A 21,846-nucleotide genomic window follows, 5' to 3' on the forward strand; every position below is an offset into this window, starting at 1 on the left:
CCTCCTTTGCTTAAAGCATGCCAGACCTCACTCGCCCCCGCCCCTTTGACTCCGCCCCAATCACGCCTGCGCACGCCTCCTCCGAGGCCTTCTTTGAGCCTCTTTGGGCGCTCGGCCACGCCTCCTCGCCTGCACCGCCTTCTTTCCCCGCCCCCGCCCGTAGTCTTTAAAATCCGGAGCGACGGATCGCGCTCTGGAGCTGTGAGTCGATAGGAAGACTGGGCATGCTCTGTGGCGGCGCAGGTCTTGGTCACAAGTAGGAAGAAGCTAGTGCACGACACCGGTAAAGAGAAGCGAGAGCCGCTGCCGCACAGTGCCTGTGGGGTCCGTCGCCGCCGCCTGGGTGCAGGAGCGGGGCGGGAGCCGGAGCGGGCAAGGGGCGAGGCCACTGGGCCGAGAGCCGCCCAGCCTGCCCTCCCGTCCTCTGCCTGTGTCCGCGCGGCGCGCCGGACCCCTGAGTCGGTCACCTGGGCAGCAAGGACCCCGCGCAGGGGAGCGGAGCGGACCGTCGCTCCGCCGGCTGCGGCCCAAGGGCGCCCCCGCGGGGCGGAGCGGCCGCTGCCGCCGCCGCCTTCTGCGGGCAGCTGAGTGTCCAGCTTGCGCCTGAGCGAGCGGCCGCCGTCAGCCCCGAGGAGAAGGAGGGGGCAGCCATGGGGCTGCTGTCCCAGGGCTCGCCGCTGAGCTGGGAGGAGACCAAGCGCCACGCCGACCACGTGCGGCGGCACGGGATCCTCCAGTTCCTGCACATCTACCACGCTGTCAAGGACCGGCACAAGGACGTGCTCAAGTGGGGCGACGAGGTGAGCGCCCGCGGCCTCCGCCCCCGCCGGGCGCCCCTGTCAGGCCACTCCGCCTCTCCTTTGTTCGGCGAGGCGCGCCCCGCGCCCCCACGGCGGTCCGCGTCCTGCGGTGCGCCCCGAGGGTCCCCAGATGCGTCTCCGCCCCGGCACGCTGTCCCTGCCCTCACCGGGCGGGTGTCCGGGGCTCTCCCGAACATGGGGCCCTGCCCGAGCCTTCTCACTAGACTTCTCTATCCCATTCATTCATTCTTAGGATTTTCCCTTCATTCAACAAATGGGTTAGGCTCTGGGAGGGTGCGAGCGTGAGCAAGTGTGACATTTGGTGCTTTCAGGAGTTTTCAGTCTGGTATATCTGCCGGCCGCGTATCGCGATCTAGCGTCAGGTGTCAAAATGCGCTTTTCGGATCAGTGAGAAAGGGACCAAGTTGTCCTAGAACGGCCTTGCTGCTAGCAATCAGGTCTTCAGGATGTTCGCTTCTGCCCCATCGCATGCAGGTTACTTTTAAAACCCCAGCTGCTTCTCATGGGCTTTCTCGCGCTCTCTACGCCCTTCCTCACCCTCCCCGTTTCACTTTAGCATAGAACAGATATTACGGCTCGGTGTTCCTAAAGGGGAGGAAACTTCTTGTTCCTGTTTAATTCTAAATGGGAACTCTTGAAGCCTCGCAACTGGGATTTGTTGGTGCCTTTCCGAGGCCTGGATCCAGTGTCTAAACTTTACAAATCAGTGTTTCAACATGTGTTCTGCCTAGAGCTGAAATGTCTTTGCCTTTTCAGTTTGTTGAACCATTGTTTCTTGGAATGATCTGGAAAGCATTGCCCCCTTTAGATTTAGTTTTCTTCTGCCAAATCTTTTTGTGCTCTCCCTTCCCGTTTTTAAAAAGTCACATGTAGATGCTATTTAAATAATTAAATGCCTTTTTGGAAAGTGCATCTGTTTTCACCATTTGTGTTCCATGGCTTGCTCAGGTGTAAATTTCTTTTCACTGATGTTACTGCCCTTGACCCAAGCGTCAGGGTGGTGCTATGCCAATGCAGAATCTGTTTCCTCACAAAATTAGTTTGTTTCTAAAGTTGGGAGATAATTTTGCTTTTTACAGTGGAATTGTGTTTTAAGTTAGAAAAGTATAATAGTAATTCACATTTATACTAGAAGGGGTTTGTTATACTTTGGACAGAAAAGGGGTACAGTATTGTGTTTGGTAATTCTTCAGTTTTATTCTAAAGTTCCTTGTTGCTTCATAGCATCTGACACTGTGTATGTTCATTTATGTATTGTGTGCATTTAATCTGTCTTCTATCCCCGACCCCCTGTTTTTTTTTTTCCTGCCCCACATCTCTTTGCTTCTTTCCCCCCCCTAATAAACCAGCATCTTTTGGAGTGGGAAATTTACTGTCCAACAGAAACCATGAAGTAGAAAAGTTATCTTAGATATTAAAAATAACACACTTCTCATAACTTTAAATTCTGCTTCAATTATGTATAGGGGTGGAGTGTAGAATTTTCAAGAAGAGTAAAATTCCTGCCCGCAAGTGTTGACGGTCCAGTCGGAAATAGGCAGCCTGACACATAGGGAAGAATTCAGATTGTGAAGGCTGCTCAGATGGTTAAAGGAGAAAAAAAAAAAAAACCCTTGCTCTACTTTTTACTCCTGAAATGGCACTTAACCTTAGTCCGCTGAAGTTGGTTCTTCCTCCCATCCCTGACCTGTGGTATTGCAGAAACGAATTCTCCGTTGTGGTATCTCTACGACTGGGCGGGGAGGAGGTGAGGTTTTGGAAGAGGGTGGGGAGTCTCATGCCTAAATATTTGCTGATGCCTCCAGTATCAGGTCAAAGTAATCGCTCTTATGTTACAGAACATTATTTTTCAGACTGCAGGTCATGATCCATTAGCGGGTTGAGAAACACGTTTAGGTTCTCCGTAGACATTTTTTCTCTCCAGAACTTAAAAAAAAAAAAAAAAGTGAAATGGAATTGGATGAAGAGGGACCACTTTGTCATAAATAGCAAGTATAGCATGTCAAACTTTTGAGTTATTTGAGGGTGCATGTGAGCAGGTCTGTATTGAGTCGCATGTAAATTATTTTTTTAAAAAGATTTTATTCATTTGAGAGAATGAGAGCATGAGGGGGGGGAGGGTCAGAGGGAGAAGCAGACTCCCCGCTGAGCAGGGAGCCCAATGATGCGGGACTCGATCCCAGGACTCCAGGATCATGACCTGAGCTGAAGGCAGTCGCCCAACCAACTGAGCCACCCAGGCGCCCCGCACGTAAATTATTTCTTAGTATGGTTGCCACTTAAGGAGTTTGAAAGCCAGACTCTCACATTTATTTTGGGAGGCTTCCTTGATGAGCTGAGCCTTTGAAAAAGAGCAGGAGAGAAGTTAACTACTCCAGTGTTGGCGCCATTGCGTACGCATAGGAACTCACGGATCACATCTGCCGAAGTAGAAGTCTGTAGGCAAGGCCAGGCAGCAAGCATGCGTGTATCGTATGCAGAAGCCTTGAGAAGTAACTGAGAAACAGGCTGGGCAGATAAAAGTGGAGAAGGGTGTGGTGGGTGGTGTGGCCCTAGAGATGGAGGATGGCCTTGCCAGACCGAAAATGGTGTTTGAGATGTGATATGTTGGACTGCTTGGTGTGATACCAAATTACTGCTTTTTGTGGGAAGTTTTGGTCTTAGAAGCTTCCTCCTTGCCCCCCCCCCCCCTAAAATAACAAAACCCTTAAAACTGTGGTTAGGAGACCCTGCCACTTTTGGAAATGCTCAGCCCTGGTTACTAGGACAGTATTTATATCTGGTAGTGTTTATCAGAACCCTGGATTTGTATTCCAGGGCCTGCCAAACTGCCTGTGTGATTGTGAGCCTCAGTTTCCTCTTGTGGAAAATGACGGGGTTGGACTCTCGTAGCTTTTATTGTTTGAGTAAGAACAGTTTCAATAAGATTTTTTCTTTAAATGTACATATTTCAAACCAGAATGTTACTTTTTGAAATTTACCTGCAGATAGTCTTTAGACTGTTGAGTAAAGCCAAGGCTGCCACCAATCGCTGTAGTAAAAATGGGTTGTATTCTAAAGGTGTATGTCTGCTGGCCTTTTGGAAATCAAAGGTATTTTCCTGTGACAACCTTATGAATGTGTAGATTCCCAGATCAGCTTAAAGATGCATGTTTCACCTTTGGTGTAACAGGTCCTAACCCTAGCCACCGTTTATGGTTTCTTTAGGAGATAGTTCTAAGTCCTGGGTTGCCGGGAGAACAGTTCATTTTGCCCCAGGATGGGGACGGTGGGGGAGAGATAAGATGGTTCTTCTTGGGTGCTCTCTTGCCTGCTAAGCATTCTACGTATGCAGAAAAGAAAGCACTTACCTTTTCACAGCTGACAAAAACTTTTCAGGTGCAGATTTTGTTTTTAACTGGAGTGTGCAGTAAGTACAACTTTTGAATTCACTCTAGTGTTACCTGCCCGCTAGGCCCTTTCAGCTACTTAACAGCAGAGGCATTATCAGAATTGAAATCTGTCTGACTTCAGGTCCATTTCTTAAACACGTAATACTAGATTTTGGATTATTTACAATGTGTATGAGATTTCATCTAATCTCCTTTTACAGAGTTCACGCTACAGGTTGTAGAGGTGTCAGAAAACATTTAAAAGCAAATGTATAGTTTTTCTAATTTTTTTAACCTAGTGTAGTGGCTCTTAAAGTTAAGAAGGTGAATTGTCCTCTAGTTAGCAGAGAGGTGCATGTGAACTTAGGAAAATATATGTCCTTAATATTTGAGTGTGTTCTTACCATGCATAAAGCCAATAAAACTGGGATGGGATATGTTAAGGGCTGATATGTCATCCATTGAGTTTGAAGGACAGATTTGCCTGTGTAGGTTAAGAATGCTTAAGTGACTATTTAGAAAATGCATAGCTTGTTAATAAGCTTATGATCCTATAAAAAATATAACTGAGCTATAAATCTAGAATGGACAAACACATTTTCATTTGAGTGTAAATTAATGTGTAGCTTTGGACAGATTGCTTTATCTCAACCACAGTTTTTTTATCTATAAAATAGGAATGATAATGGCTTATAGGATTACGAAGATGAAATGAGATAATGTTGGTGAAATGGTTTACAAGTAAGTGCCTCGCCTTTTGAGTGAAGACTCATAAATGGTAACTTAAAACATTCGCTTGGAAGTTCTTAAATATCTGTTTATCTCATTTAAATAGCCATGGTCAAGCAGACTCTTAACGATAGAGCATAAACTGAAGGTTGCTGGAAGGGAGGTGGGGGGCATGGCTTTAACAGGTGATGGGGATTAAGGAGGGCGCTTAGCTTGAGCGCCAGGTGTTTGGAGGTGATGAATCACTAAATTCTACACCTGAAACTAATATTACTACTAACTACCTTGAAAAAAATAATTAAAAAAATAAATGGCGGGCGTCTGGGTGGCTCTGGCGTGAAGCGCCTGCCTTCGGCTTAGGTCATGGTCCCAGGGTCCTGGGATCGAGCCTGCTCCCGCGGGAGGCCTGCTTCTCCCTCTCCCACTCCCCCTGCTTGTGTTCCTGCTCTCAGCTGTGTCTCTGTCAAATAAAATCTTTAAAAAATAAATAAATAAATGGCTATGGTCATTGGGGAATGGGGCATTCCGTGTATGTGGGTATTTTTTTAACCAGTTAACTTAAATTTGTTTTTTCAGATAGAATATAATTCTATCAAAAATAGCTTAGTTATTTTTGATGGTGTTGATGGTATTTGAGAACTATAGTATTTCTAAATTGCATTTTAAAATCTAAATTTTGTCTTAAAAATGCATTATTGGACACTGACTAAAATTAGATATGGAGTACAAATATTTCTTGATAGTCATTAGGAATGTTCAGGTTTCTTACATAGGTCATTGAGTATTTTGTGACCTATAAAGCAAAGTTGTTTTATCTTTCACTTTGCTATCACTGTGGACATTGTTTTAACAGTATTTATTATTCACCTGTCTCTAAAGCACAGTGGTGAAATCAAGGAAAAATAAATTTGTGTTTCTGAACTTTTTATATACTCAAGGCATCTGAATGTGTTGTTAAATTTAGAAAACTATATTGGGGGCATTACTGACGTTGCTGGTATTGGATGGGCCATATTCTCAAGCTTGCTAATTAATATTCTCTGTTTATACATACTTTAACCAAGTTAGGTGGATTTTTATAAACTCTAACACCTTTATTTTGATATAATTGACATACAGTAAACTGCACGTACTTAAAATATACAGTTTGCTAGTTTGATAAGTTTTGATAGATGTATATACTTGTGAAACTACCACCACAATCAAAATAATATACATCATCTCTAAAAATGTCCTTGTGCCTCTTCCTAATCCCCCTCTTCCCTCCCAACTTCCACAGGCAACCACTGATCTGCTTTCTGGCACCATAGTAGACTTTGCATTTCCTCGAGTTTTATATCTAGGAAATCATAAAGCATGTACTTTTTTGGTCTGGCTTTTTAAGCTGCTTATATATTTTGAGATTTATTAATTTTATTGCATGTATCAGTAGTTCATTCCTTTGAATTACTGAGGAATACACCATTGCATGGATATACTACAATTTATTCATTATTTGGAGTGTATCCAATTTTTAGCTATTACAAACAAAACTTGTATCAACATTAATGTGTGTGCCTTTGTAGGGATTTATGCCTTTATCTACCTTATTTCCTAGGAGCGATTTGTTTTAATTTTTTTTTTTTAAAGATTTTATTTATTTGACAGACACAGCAAGAGAAGGAATACAAGTAGGGGAGTGGGAGAGGGAGACGCCGAGCAGGGAGCCTGATGCAAGGCTTGATCCCAGGACCCTGGGATCATGACCTGAACCGAACCCAGGCGCCCTGATTTGTTTTAATTTTTTAAGGAAACTAACAAACTTTTTAAAAGTGGTTAAACTATTTTACATTCCTAGCAGCCATGTATACCGGTTTGTCCACATCCTTGTCTATACTTGATATAGTCAGTTTCTTTAATTTTAGCCATTCTAATAAGTATGTGATGGTATTTCATTGTATTTTTAATATGCATTTCCCCTGACTAGTGGTGATGAGTATCTTTTCGTGAGATTATTTGCCATCCATATGTCTTTTTTTGTCAAGTGTGCTTAAAGCCATTTGCCTAGTTGAGTTTTGATAGTTCTTTATATATTCTAGATCTAGTTCTTACCAGATAAGTTACATTGCACATATGTTCTCCTAGTCTATTTTCATTCTCTTAATAAGGGTGTCTTTTGAAGAACAGAAGAAGTTGTTCATTTTAATGAAGTCCAGTTTGTCTGCTTGTTCTTTAATGGATCATACTTCTGGTGTGGTATCTAAGAAATCTTTAATCCAAGATCACAAATGTTTTCTCCCGTATTTTCTTCTAGAAGTTTTATAATCTTAGGCTTTACATTTAGGTCTATGATCCATTTTGAGTTAGCTTTGTCTATGGTGTAAGGTCTGGGTTTTTGATTTGGGTTGCCCCAGCACCATTTGTTGAAGAGACTGTCCTTTCTCCACTGCCAGAGGTACATGGCCTTTGTAGCTTGTCTAATTCCAGTAGTCTGTGCATGTGGCTTTATTTCTGGATTCTTCGTACTGTCCCACTGATCTGTCTTCATGCCAGTACCATACTCTTCTTATAGTTGTAGCTTTAGAGTACATTGTGAGATCAGGCAGTGTTAGCTCTCCACATTGCTTCTTTTTCAACTTGTTGTGACTTTTCTAGGCCCTTTGAATTTCTACAGGATTTTTAGAACCAGCTTGGCAATCTCTACCAAGAACAAACCCTCCTAGGATTTTGACAGCAATTGCATTGAATCTGTAGATCGATTTGGGAAGAATTGACATCTTAATGAGTCTTCTGACCCATGAGCAAGTAAATCTATAATTTGTCTTATCCATGTTTTTTTAGTTTTTAACTTACAAGTCTTTCACATATTTTGTTAGATTTGTCAGTTTCATTTTTTTTTCCTATTGTAAATGGTATTGCAGTTTCTGATTCTTCATTGCTAATAGATTGAAATAAAATTGATTTTTACATATATATATCTTCTGCAATCTTACTAAACTTGAATATGTGGGATACAGTTATAACAACAGTTTTAATGTCTTAGCTGATTCGTCTTTATTATTTAAGATTAAGTTCAGTTTTATTTTTTTCTGGATAAGTTTCCTTCTTTGCATGCCTGGTTATCTTTGATTGGATGTCAGATATTAAGAATTTTACCTTGTTGGCTGCTTCTTATTTGTATATTCCTAACTACTCTTTAAGCCTTGTTCTACAATACAGTTATTTGGAGGTAGTTCAATCCTTTGAGGTCTTGATTTTATAATTAAGCAGATCTGGAGAAGTCTGTAGTTTAGGGCTAATCCTTCTACTGAGGCAAGACCTTTGTGAATATTTTCCCCATTGCCCCTGAATTAGGGGTTATTCTGTTCTGGCTTGTGGGAATACACTTGGCCCCAGCGTTGGATACTTGCCTTCTGTATGGGTTGATGTACTACTGAATCCTTAAGGGGGAACCCTCTGCAGATCTCCGGGTATTCTGTGCGGCTCTCTTCTCTGTGGTACTTGGTCCTATCAAGTCCAAGTCCAAGTTTCTAATTGATTTGGTTTCCTCAGTCCTTCAGCTCTCTCTCTCCAATTCAGGGAGTACTCCAGGTTCTGCTTCATCTTCCTGCCCATGATCCTAGAGCCTCTCTTCCAGGCAGTAAGTTGGGGCAATTAAAGAGCTCACTTCGCTTTTCTCCCCTATATCTCAGGAATCTCTGCCTTGTGTTACTGCTATCCAGTGTTTTGAGAAAGCTATTCCATATACTCTCATTTTGGCTATTTCAGGTGGGAAGGTAAAACTGGTTGCTTTTACTCCATCTTGAGCAGAAGTAGAAGTGGTTCCCATTTTTTCCATTATCCTTTCAGCTCTGTTCTCCTTTCTCTGTAAACTTTATCCAAAGGCTGGCTGCCCTCATGGTTATAAGATAACTCCAGCAACCAAAGTTTAGCCAAGTTTTTATTTTTTATTAATAAAATATTTATTTTTAAGTAATCTCTACACCCACCATGGGCCTTGAACTCACAACCCCAAGATTGAGTTGCATGCTCTTCCAACTGAGCCAGCCAGGTGCCCTTAGCCAAGTTTTTTTTTTTAAAGTCAGGATTTTCTTTGCCTTTATGCTATGATGTTCATCACTTAGTATCCCTGTTTTCATCCTGTGACTGGGTAGTTGGTGAAAACAGAATTATTTGAAAAGTTTGCATACATTTTATGAATAGACTTTAATTTGAGGATGCAAGTCTAAGCCCCGAGTCTTCCCCTGAATGAGTGTGTGATCTTAGATACAGAACTTAAATTCTTAAGACCACAATTTGCTCATCTGTAAGACTAATCACAAAAACCTACTGTTTAGTTTTGAATTGAATGTTTACATATATATAGTTTCTAGTTGTCTTTTTAACAATTTAACTTTCAGAATACTCTAAATTCCATTCAACTTATAAAAGTCAGGAAATGAATACAAGAAATGGTAGAATCTATTTCCTTACCCTGTCACCTTTTGGGTTTTAGCATTGGTCTAAGATAATATACTTCACTGGCTACTGACAAAGTAACCTAATTATAAAGCCGTGGATACTAGGTTTCTAGAAATTTTTTAATGTCTTAAGCCTATTTAAGCCTCACAAGTTTTCTATTAAAAGCAAGATGGTATTGCAAAAATGTTTTCTTGAAAACTGATATTTAAGTTTTACTTACATATGGCAAAACACTAAAAGCTTTATTTCCATGATGGATAATTTTTAAATTAAGTATTGTGTACTTCCTATATATGAAGGACTTCCTGTGTTAGGTCATGGGGTTGAAGAGAGAAATCAAGACAAGTGAGAAGCTCTCTACCGTTGCACTCTGGTGGAGGGCAGTGGGGTGGACGAGTGGGAGGGAGGAGAGGAGGAGTTTGCTGTATATTTAGAGATCCTGGGAGTCTTATGGATGGAAGGTGAGGATGGAAGGTCTCAAAGGGAGATGGAGAAGCAAGGAAAGGGAATGCACAAATGTGAGATTATGGAGGTGCCTGATGTTGAAGGAGTATTGCTGTAACACAGGACCAAAGCAGGGAAAAGGGAATGGCTAGAAGTTGAGGCTGGAAAGGTGGGTTGGGTTCAGGTTGAAGAAGGTCCTTTGTAATAGGCCATGTCAGGAGACATAGTACTGTAAGTCCAAGACTGGTACAGGGGATTTCTTCTAGGCCCCTTTGGTCATAGTGTGAAATGGAATGGGTTGGGAGGAGTAACTAGAGATTAGGAGCCCACACTGCAGAGGACATGTCATTGCTAGGAGAGAGAAGAGAGTGTAGCCTAGGACTCTAGAGATAAAGATTTGTGTATCTTAAAGAGATACTTTAGGGTGCCTGTGTGGCTCAGTCAGTTAAGCGTCTACCTTTGGCTCAGATCGTGATCCCAGGGTCCTGGGATTGAGCCCTGCATCGGGCTCCCTGCTCCACAGGAAACCTGCTTCTCCCTCTGCCTGCCTCTGCCCCTGCTTGTGAGCTCTCTCTGTTTCTCTCTCTCTCTGACAAATAAAATCTTAAGGGGAAAAAAAAATAGAGATACTTAAGGAGTGAAAGGACCTGGCACATGAGGGGTTAGGTTATGTCTCTCATACGCGTTGCTGGCAAAGATGACCAAGTGAGTAAGACTCCCTGCAAGGATGGTTCCTCGGGGAACTGTTGGTTTAGATATTCTGGTCTAGAACCCTTTAAGGAGCCCTGTACTCCTCCAGTAGAAATATCAGGTAGACAGGAGAAAGCTGGAGCAACATCTGAGCTGACTTGTGTGTATGGCGGGGCAGCCACAGGCCTAAAGATGGTGGTTAAAACCAAAGTGGAGAGCGAGCTAGCCCAGGGAGAAGAAACCTTGGCGGTGCCTCAGAACCCTGATGAATACGCGTGGGATCCTGAGAGGAAACCGTGTGAGGGGTAGTAGTCCTGTCATGTACAGGAAGAAGAAGAGCACGCTTGCAAGAGCTGTGGAAGGATGGGAACTGAAGTGAAGCTACTGGATTTGCTGGTTGGGGAGGGACTGGAGGCTTTGGCAACAGCCTATCTGGAACATATTAAGAATTTGGGAGAAAAGCAAAAGTTGGTTTCTGGCCAAAATAAATGGCACAAAGCCCGTAGATGTTTTCACAGCTCATGGGGTCCTTGAAATCTTGATTATAATTTTAGAAAGAAACAGAATTGAACTATTTTTGTTGAACTGGATAGCATGTGACTTTGGGTATCACTTAAGTAATACCTCCATGGCTGTTAAGTTATCTCTGTAATATATTGAAAATGATTGTAATGGATTGAGTATTTTAGAATGATGTCCCTGAGTCTCCACTTAAAGATTGGGTTTCTCAGACATTATTTAAGACGTTAGGGAAACACGATTAAACCTCAGACTTCTAGCCAAAAGAGCTCATTTTGGATATATCTTTTTTTTTTTTGTTTAAGATTTTATTTAGGGCGCCTGGGTGGCTCAGTTGCTTAAGTGACTGCCTTCGGCTCAGGTCATGATCCTGGAGTCCCGGGATCGAGTCCCGCATCGGGCTCCCTGCTCAGCAGGGGGTCTGCTTCTCCCTCTGACCCTCTTCCCTCTCGTGCTCTCTATCTCTCATTCTCTCTCTCTCAAATAAAGTCTTTAAAAAAAAGATTTTATTTATTTATTTGACAAAGAAAGACACAGAAGGCAAGCAGGGGGAGTGAGAGAGAGAGAGAAGCAGGCTTCCTGCTGAGCAGGGAGCCCGATATGGGGCTTGATCCCAGGACCCTGGGATCATGACCTGAGCTGAAGGCAGACACTAAACGACTGAGCCACCCAGGCGCCACGTTTTGGATCTATCTTGATAGGTATTCAGAAACCTTGGTTATCTGGATTGGTATATCCTTGGAGAGTTGATATGGCTACAATTTTGTTGGACACTATTTGGAGAGATTTCTGTATTCTTAGGTTTTCTGTGTCTGTCATGGTCAGACCACTTGGGATTTGGTAGTTCAACTTATTTCCAGAACAGGATTACAAAAGAACTCCAAACCAGATGTTCCTCATTGCATAAATGTTCACACAGATCCACTGGTCTTGTCTCCCTTCCCCCCGAGGTCCTTTTTTCAGTCCTTTGGATTTGGTTAACGCTTTTTCTTTTTTTTTTTTCCTCCTGAATGCTGATGTAGCAGAGTTAAAACAAAACTGTTAGGCAAGAGACTCCATGACATTTTTCCTGGAAGCTAGTAAGAATCTAGGCTGTGACTCTGCCCCATGTGGATTACCTGCAGGGGTCATGGGCTGGGGTACACGGGGCTTCACATATTTTAATGCTCTGGAGAGAGAGTCAAGATCTGGAAGTACCTGTAAAAGCTGGTTGGCACTTGTCTGAAGTGTTTTCAAGAGCTCAGGGTTGCAGCATGACCTGCAACCCTGAAAGTTAACATTTTTTTCATTTGAAAAGAAGTTTTTATTTGAAAGGATATGCTCTGAGCACATTAAACCTCAGACAAACCTGAAGAGGTTATTTAGGACTGTGTCCTTCATTTCCTTGTGGAAATGTTCACATGTTTACACAAGTTGGGTACTTGCAAGTGACCTTTTTATCTAGCGTGCTTTCAGACAGCCCTGCCTGTGCTTAAGCGTGGTAGTCCTCTCTGCTTGGTCCCCCAAGGCTGCCACTGCTGTGGTGAATTATATCTAGCGGTCCTGATCCTGGGGGCTTTAGTACTCAGAGGACTAGGAAGTAAACAAAAGGCTTCTAAGTACAAAGTTTATGCGCTTTACTCCTAAAAGTGTCTCAAGCCCTTACCCAGAGAGCACTCACTTAATACACAATTCCTGAAAGCTTGGCATCTGGTTTCTCAGCTCAGGATGAACTATAAACAAATCAGCCGATTCAGAGAGCAGCTGTGAAAAGCACATCTAGACGTGGCAGCCCGTTGTACCTCAAAGAACCTTGCTCTGCTGTGATTCTAGTTAAATGAAATTGCTAATGAAGTCTGAAGCCTTAATAAAAAATGAAAATGTGTTTAGGATCTTCCAGTTGCTAGCAGAAGAGGATGTAATCAATTTTAGAAAGACTTCCACTGACATATACATAAAAATTTTTAAGAGATATATGCTTAAAATGGGTAAGCTTTGGGTAATAAGACAATGCATTTGAATAAAATTACCTTCCTGGCAGTGCAGACTGAGTAACATATTTGAGGGTGAAAGAAAAATGGATGATCATATAAGAATTTCCAGAAGAGCTTAATAGAAATACAGAAATATAGATTTCCCCCACCAACCAAAAGTAGAGCATCCCTATGAAACATTTTGTAACTCAAAATGGTGTAAAGAGAAGAAGCAATTACCATTAATATATATGGAAAAAATTTTGAGTGTTCCCAGACCCCAAAAATAACCTTAGATTTTTTTTTTTTTTGATACTTTAGGACATATCTTGCTCATGGATGCACAAAATAAACCAAGATAAAGCTGAGATGCTCACTGACACAGGTCAGAACTATGCCTGCTTTAGGCTGACATGCTTGGTGTGGTTCCCAAGGAAGGGACTTGACTACATTCTCTATGTTTGGGATGCCCATTTTGTCTATAAGGGCTTGCTGGGGGAACGCTATTTTCACCTTTCTCTGTAAAGGCAAAAAAAAAAAAAAAAAAACCTTCAGATTTCTTTCATTTAGCAAAAACAGGTACAGTTATCCCCCACTTTCTGAAAGTTTCGCATTATGGCATTTTGCTTTTATGAAAGATCTACATTAGTGTGTTTTTCACTAACCAAAAGAAATCCAAAGAGGATTTTTGCTTTTATCGGGGGTGGGGGGGCAGCAGTTACCATGCTAATGTAGGTCTTTTGTAAAAGCAAGTGGCCTACCACAAACTTTTGGAAAACAGGGAACACTCTTCTCTCTATACCAATTCCCCTTACGAAAGGTTTTCGTTTTGTTTTTTTTTTCTTTTAAAGATATTATTTGACAGACACAGCGAGAGAGGGAACACAAGCAGGGTTTTATAGGAACACTGTGCTTTCCGATAACTGGGAAACCTTTGCTAATTGTAGGTCTGTCATACAAACGAAATGGCTTGGTTCAAATTTTTGAAAAGCAGGGTTATACTTGTATTGCTTTAGAGCTGGAAGGGACTCCCCCCCGCCCCCCGCATTTTTCCAAATGATGAAACTAAGGCCCAGAGTCTCAGACAAATTCCAAATGTCTGTAATTGTAATATTTCTAAGAAAAGAGGGAAAATTAAGACTGTTCTGAGCAGGGTGGTGCCCCCTTGGGGATGGGGACAAGAAGGAGGTCCTAGTGCTGAGGGAGTGGGGTGGTCAGCAAAGGTTTCTCTGAAAAGGTAGCACTTAATCTGAGACCCACGGGAGCCAGCTGTTTGAAGGGCTGAGGTGAAATCTTCTCAAGCAGAGAGAATAGAAGTGCTATCAAGACCCTGACTTGGTTGTTGGAAAAACAGAAGTGTGGCCCCAACATGGTGGGGAAGAGGGAAGTTTGAAACAAAGGAGGCCTAGCCAAAAGACTGGCCCTAATGCTCTGAGTGAGGGGTGTGGGGTTTTTTGTTCAGTGTGAGCCGCTTGAAAGTTTCAAAGAGGGGAGTGAGCAGATCTGCTTGGTGCAGGAACCCAGAACTACTTGATTGCAGAATTAGGTGGTGGTCCACACTATCAGCTTTCACTTTTGACTGAGTCCTGTAGTCCCTGAAACAAATGCCAAATGAAATATTTTGATGAAATGGTACTTCCCTTCCCAAGAGTGACCTATTCTGATAGTCTCTATTTCAAGATCTTTATGTAATGTGGATTACAGCCCACTTTGGCTCACTACAAGTGTTGTAACCGACATTTGGAAAACACCTCTATTCTGTCTCAATAAACTCACCCCTGCCCACGAGCTACAAAACAATAGCCACTAGCATCTCAGTGGTGCTGTGTACTTCTGCTTTAGGCAGTTTACACGCAGTTTTTACGTACTCCTTCCCAGAAACTGATGAACTCCAAAGCCTGCTGCCCCCGTATACCAGCTCCCAAAAAAGCAGGAGGAAAAGCACTCTGACCGTCTTAATGGGCTCCAACCCAAGATGAGATTGAAGGTGGACAGAAAAAAGAAGAGGAAGGGATGGTGGTGATAAAGGAAGTAGGCTTTTTGTTTGAGTGAAAATATAAATGTCTTAGAGCCACAGATGCGTCAGTATTTTTCATTACCAGATGGCCAGTGATTCCCTTCTCGGGAAATGCCCCCATCCTTTCAAAATTATAATTCTGAATATGCTTGGTAAATTTCTCGGTCTGCAGGACAAATGCTAACGGGTTTAGTCACGTGACTGCAGCCTCCCCAGCTAATCTTCTGCTGGCAGTGGAGCCCTTTATATGATCATCGGGCTGACCTCACTCGATAGTCATGCAGCCTGTGCCAGCCTCAGCCCCGGGCAGCAGGTAGTGGGCCAGAATCAGGCGCTTCGACTTACCTCTTTCACATGAATTTCAAATAGGGCAGGAAAGGAGTTTACGTGAACAGGAGTCTCCATCTTCCACATCCCAACCTAAGGTTAGAATGCTCTCAGTGGGATATGCCCAAACATCCAGGTGGTATTCCTGAGGGGGAACCTTGATGCTGCCTTTGAGATGTGAGTACAAAAGAGTGTCTGTGCTCGATTCTTGTGATGGTGGAGTATAGCATTAAACTTGGAGGTGTTCAATCCCTGCCCCCCACCCCCTGCCCTGTCACTGGGGGCATAGGTGAGCCCCTCTGGGCACAGCAGTCACTTTGGAGGTGGAATTTCTCTGTTTTAGCATTGGCTCTCAGTCTCTTTAGAAAGCACTGTTTTTTTTTTAACCCCTTTGATGGGTTAGTCTACCACTAGTTCTAAAAACTAAAACTCCAAATTTCTATTTCTCGGGCAGTCCTTGAATTTAGGCCAACCTAACTTATACCTTGAATGTGCTTGTTTTCTTGCTTGCCCAGCTCTAGGAGTGTGTTCAGGCAGAGCTGGGTACCACCATGGAGAGTGGGTATTCTCTGCAGCACCAGCGTGCCCCCCCCTCCCCCCCCCCCGCTAAAGCCCTAACTCACCTACACCTGGTAGGAGCCACCTCAGAGGTTCATGATGCACACCTGCAACACTGAGCACTGCAGAGCAGTCGATCCAAAGCAGCCTCTATCTAGATGGGGACCAGGTTACCTCCTTTCTTGTTAGCCACGTGGTGACCAGGATTCTAGCAGAGGAATATGTTCACAGGAAAGAGCCAAGGAATTCATTTGTCCTTAGAACCCAGAAGCTGTAGGTCTAAAGTACAGATGTTTTGAGATAAATAAAAACTATATTTACAATATTGTTTCTTCAGGAGGAATTGTCTTCTGGTTTAGGTTTAGGGTTGTTTTAACTGCTGAGTGCCTGTGTTAAGTTGGTGGCCACAGGAAACATCACCATTGGTAACTTGATGGAACTACCTTTTGTGAGGTTAATTTGTGTGAGAAGACTGGTTAGGTTCTGCTAGATTTGATTAGAAAGAAGGTAGGAATGCCTTTAACATGGTCTTTTTTTTTTTTCTTTTTAAAGATTTTATTTATTAGAGCACAAGTAGGCAGAGTGGCAGGGAGAGGGAGAAGCAGGCTCCCCGCCAAGCAGGAAACCCGATGTGGGTCTCGATTCCAGGACCCTGGGATCATGACCTGAGCCGAAGGCAGACGCTTAACCAACTGAGCTACCCAGGTGTCCCTTAAGTCCCTTAACATGGTCTTTATAACCATCAGAAAATTAAAACTGATACATGCCTGAAGTGTAGTGGTATGGTTAAAAAAAAAAAAAAAAAAACATAAAGTCAGAGGCCCAGAAAATAAATGTCTCATGCTACTTAACAGCACATGAAAGCGGATCTACTTTGAGGGATTTCCTGTGTCATGAATTAGTAAGCCCAGGTACAATTCCAGGGTTGTGGTTTCTTCTGGGTTTTATTTAGTCCAGTGTGGTCCAACACAACTCTGCAGTAATAGAAATATTTGCTCTACTCAGTAGGGTAGCCACTAGCCCTATGTGGCTAGTGGGACTTGGGAACTGGACTTTTAATTTGAGTTAAATCTAAATCTGAATAGCCACATGTGCCTCCTATCTACTAGAATGGACAATGTGATATTTTTTCTTTAGTGAAAGGTGTCATTATGTCTCTTATTTTCCCCGGCAACTCCCATTTTCTTTCCCTTTTTTTTTTCTTTTTTTTTTTTTTTTAAGATTTTAGTATTTATCTGAGAGAGAGACAAACAGCAGAAGCAGGGAGGAGAGGGAGAAGCAGGCTCCCCACTGAGCAGGGAGCCCAACACAGGGCTCCATCCCAGGACCCTGACCTGAGCCAAAGGCAGACAGCTTAACCAGCTGAGCCACCTGGGCGCCCCTTCTTTCCCTCTTTTACAGTCTTCAATTTTTTCACTTAGGTTTCTTCGTATTACTAATCTTGGCATGTGAAAAATTTTTCTCTGTGTGGGCCAAGATAATGATTCAAGGAAGTTACTTCACTGAATCATACAGGAAATTCACTGATGTTATGTATTGTTAAAATTGAGATTAACATTATAAATAAAAAGCAGCGTACTCTGTAAGCTGAAGTCCTAATCTAGGATGCCAACAGAAGACCAGGTCAGGGTGAGGCCACATTTATTTTGGTTTCCTAAAGTGTAAACTTCCCTAGAGTACACCCTGTGTAATTCTGTGGTATGAAATGACATTTCATGGTAGGAGAGAAAGTCAAAATACATCCAATAATTTAAGAATTTGATAGGACTTTAGACTAAACTATACTAAAGCATTTCTTTGGGGACCATAGGGCAGTTTAATATAACCTATTAGCAGTTTAAAACCTCACCGTAAACAAGGCTGTACAAAAGCACATGTGTTACAGATTCTACCTTATGGTTACTAGTCCCCCAAAAGTGTTCAGACATTACCGCATAAAACACTGTTTTTGATATTTGCAATGCTGTTAGATGTGTCTCACCTGGGAGTCCGCCTTCAATCACATTGAGCCACATCAAATTTCATTACATCCATATTAGAATTTCTTACTCAAGTTGATTCGCTATTTGAAGCACAGCTATTCTTTTGGTCTCGTCATGCAGGTCTTCCTTATTTAAGTACAGGTGTTTAAAAATAAGCATCACTGCAGCTAGCACCTCTTTGGGTGCTCTAAGTTTGTGTATCTTGCTAGGTATCGAAATGGATGCCATCCAACTGGATGGTTGAGTGTGCCCCAAAATAATGGTCATTTGTATTTTTTATTTTATTTTATTTATTTATTTGACAGAGAGAAAGACAGCAAGGGAGGGAACACAAGCAGGGGGAGCGGGAGAGGGAGAAGCAGGCTTCCGGCCGAGCAGGGAGCCCGATGTGGGGCTCGACCCTAGGACCATGACCTGAGCCGAAGGCAGACGTTTAATGACTGAGCCACCCAGGCGCCCCATGGTCATTTGTGTTTTGCCATGTGAGAAAACAGTCTTCTGGACAGAAGGCATGGCTGCGAGCTTTAAAACTGCTTCTAATCTAGAGAAGGACTGTTGTGGCGTGATCTCTATGGGGTGGACCCAGTTTATCTGCATCTCTGAGCAGCCAGACCTGTGATTGTGCTGCAGTCAGAATGGTGGCTGGGGAAAGCATGGGAATCTTCTGGGAGGTTGTTGAAACATCAGTAGACCCTCTCCTTCGTCTGGCCAGGCCCTTTCTTCCAAGAAGCCTTCTGATCCCCTAGACTGGATCAGTTCTGCATATTGCACAGTTCTGCTTGGTCATCCCGAGCACTCTCCCAGATCGTTTGGCTCTATTGTGTTACTGGCTGTGGCTTGAGAACCACAGTGGAAGCTTGAGAACAGCAGCCACACCTGCCTGATTCTTCACCGTATTGCCAACACCTACCCAATACTGGGCCTGGTTGGGTAAAAGGACAGAGGGGTGGGAGCAGAGAGCAAGATCGTGGGTTTGGGTGCTGATTGGTCATGAACTCTAACTGGGTCCTTAACCCTCAAAGTGGCTGTGGGCTTGCTTTGGAGTTAGTGTAAAGAGAAAACTGGGTCTCTGAGAAGCGACAGGTAGTTCCAGCAGGCATCAAGACAACTACCAACAGTGGAGTAGAGGAGCTGGCCCTGAACCCCAAATTTTGAGTTTCGGTAGGATGGCTGGAGACAAAAGAATTTCTCAAAGTAGAACCTCCCTAAACACAAGGAGCTGCCTCTAACTCTTATAGAACCTAGATTGCTTTCCTAATTAAACACCATTTTTACCTCCAGGGAGTAGAAATTTTATAAAATGTCTAGCCTTTCATAAGCTCCTTGAAAGCCTTCATGGTAGAGTATCCAAAAAAAAAAATTTTTTTTTTTTACAAAGGAAATTTATTTTAAATTAGTGGTAAATGCCATTTAAAGACAACGTAAATCCTAAAAAAATTAATATTTTGATGTTAACAGTTACTCTTGTTATCTTGAACTCTGATGCCACAAGTATTTCCCGGTCTACTATACATCCAGCATTGTCCTGAGTACTTACATCACCCTCAATTAAGATTCTTTACTTCTGTTGGCCTGCTTCTGGATGAACATAAAGCACCCCGTGCTTGTGTAAACCTGCACTGAATGACTAGTGGGTTATTGTGTTCAGGTCATTCCTAGCAACACTCTATAATACATAGCCTACATAGTAGTCTTTTGAATGGGCCTTTGTCTTTGATGCAGCAGCTCCGAGATATTAGTGGCTTTTTACCCTAGTGGGATAAAATTTAGCCTTTTTAGCAATGAAATCTAAATTTTAATTTTCATTTGTAGAAAAAGGGCACATTTTAAAATGAGTGTCTCACCCAGTGGTAAGTTATTTCGATTGCGTCTATTCTCCCCCCATTTAAAAAGATAACTGATGGGTACCATATAGCAGTGTCCCTAAGTTACATTGAACCGGGAATAGATCCCAGGGGCTATTTTTGCTACTTCCAAATACTATATTGATTACACAAATTTGAATTAGTCACTCTGCAGACCACTTATAATGCCTTCGGGATTGGGTACGTGTGCAGTGTACATAGATGTTGCTCTAACTCTGATTAACGTCGCCCGCATGCTATTCGAAGTTAGGAAGCAGGTATGTTTGATCCTTGGAATCTCTTGTGTTCAGAAGGGCCTCTATGTCCCTTCTGTTATTTTCTCTGATTATGTCTTTTTCTCTCATCCTTTGGATGCAAAAAGGAAGTTTAAGATGGGGACAAAATCCAGTTACAATAAAATCCTGTGGCATTAGGTATTCTACATGGGGAAAGAATTGCCTTAATGTGTCATTTTATTATCACTCAACAGCTAGCTCACTGAACCAAACTCCATTTTGGCTCTAGTTTGGCTGTTAGGAAAGATCGAGTTAATCATTTGATGTTTGTGAGACCTAGAGTTAGAAATAAACATAAATGTATTGAGGTGGATGGGGGAAGGGTTTAAAAAGATAACAAAAAAGCCAAGAGCTGAAAGAACCATCCTGAGCACTGAGGCAGAAAATCAAAGCGACTGGGGTTGGGGGGGCGGGGTTACTTCCGAGCACCTTAAATTTGAGTTTGAAAAATGTTTAGGGAGTTCTTAAGGCTTCTAACTGAACTTTCATTTTATCCAAAAGTAAGCACGTTTATTTTTTTTTTTGTCTCCTTGGGTAAATATTCTGATGTGTTTCTGTTTCATTTGCTTAATGATATCATGGATGATTATTTTTTAATTAAGGAGAGTTTGGTTTGTAAGCATTTTAAATGTCATCCTTTTGGCTGATATTTAAAACTCAGCCTGGGCGCCTGGGTGGCTCAGTTGGTTAAGCCACTGCCTTCGGCTCAGGTCATGATCCTGGAGTCCCGGGATCGAGTCCCGCATCAGGTTCCCTGCTCGGCAGGGAGTCTGCTTCTCCCTCTGATCTTCTCCCCTCTCATGTGCTCTTTCTCTCAAATAAATAAAATCTTTAAAAAAAAAAAATAAAACTCAGCCTGAGTTTGAGCTTTTTGTTCTTCTGCCTTTCCCATGCTCTAAACTCATGGTCTCATGAGTTTGAAAACTAAGGATTTCCATTATTTCAAAACTAGGAAACCAACGAGTTACTGCACTTTAGCTTATATAAGTGGTACAAAAATTCTTCATTTTGGTAATAGATAAATGATGGCAACCCAGTAAGCTAGGACGTATCTCTTCATCTGTCTTGAAGGAAACGTGCTATCTGGTTAAGAGAACACAGATAATTGATGATTCCCTGCAGATGTGTTGGAGCCAGTGATCAAAGGAGGAAGTACTGAAGTAGAAGATTCCTCCTCAGAGAGGCAGACCTGGGCTAAGGCATCTGTTGAAATCTATAACTGTAACGGCATGTCTCTATGATGTCAGGCCCACTTCATAAAAGAAAATCAATTTGTGAGATTTTCAACCACTATTATATCTTGTTCCTGCCTCATATAGCTTATAACGATTCTTTTTTAAAGATTTTATTTATTTGAGAGAAAGAGAGAGAGCGACAGAGATCGTGAGAGCACAGGCCGGGAGGAGAGGGAGAAGCAGGCTCCCTGCTGAGCAAGGAGCCCGATGCAGGGCTCGATCCCAGGACCCCAGGATCATGACCTGAGCTGAAGGCAGACGCTTAATTCACTGAGCCACCCAGGTGCCCCTCTAACGTTTTTTCTAAAAGCTTATCATTACTAACCAAGATTGGCATCCTTTAGAGTCCTAGCAGCAAGGTGTGCTGTGCTTTGAGGCCAAGCAGACTAGGTTCACATCCCCGCCCTTATGCTGTGGCCTTGGGCAGTTTATTCAGCCTCTCTGAGCATCTTTGCACATTTGTAAAATAAGTGATCATGCCTACTTCAAATGATGGATTTGGAGATTAGGATCCACATATGAAAATTCACAGCATACCCTTTCTCATTATGTTCATTTAAAAGTAAACTTGTTTCTAACACTTAGGATATTTTTAAATATCCATCCTGAGACTTAGCAAAG

At 42.6% G+C, this 21,846-nt stretch overlaps 1 protein-coding gene across 2 annotated transcripts in view; it reads left to right on the plus strand.

Moving 5' to 3' along the window:
* The first annotated feature begins 230 nt into the window (after positions 1-230).
* The window catches only part of GCLC (glutamate-cysteine ligase catalytic subunit), a 47,636-nt gene continuing 26,020 nt past the window's right edge, over positions 231-21,846 (plus strand). The window contains exon 1 of one of the 2 annotated variants that reach the window (XM_028097742.2): positions 231-800. In XM_028097742.2, coding sequence (XP_027953543.1) covers positions 651-800 — 150 coding nt within the window. In that variant the 5' untranslated portion in view covers positions 231-650. The remainder of the gene's footprint in view (positions 801-21,846) is intronic. The other variant, XM_028097741.2, reaches the window with a different exon arrangement.

This window comes from Eumetopias jubatus, unplaced genomic scaffold, assembly GCF_037043125.1.
Source record: "Eumetopias jubatus isolate StellerSeaLion01/CBP00866 unplaced genomic scaffold, mEumJub1_p1.0 scaffold_6, whole genome shotgun sequence".
Lineage (NCBI taxonomy): Eukaryota > Metazoa > Chordata > Mammalia > Carnivora > Otariidae > Eumetopias > Eumetopias jubatus.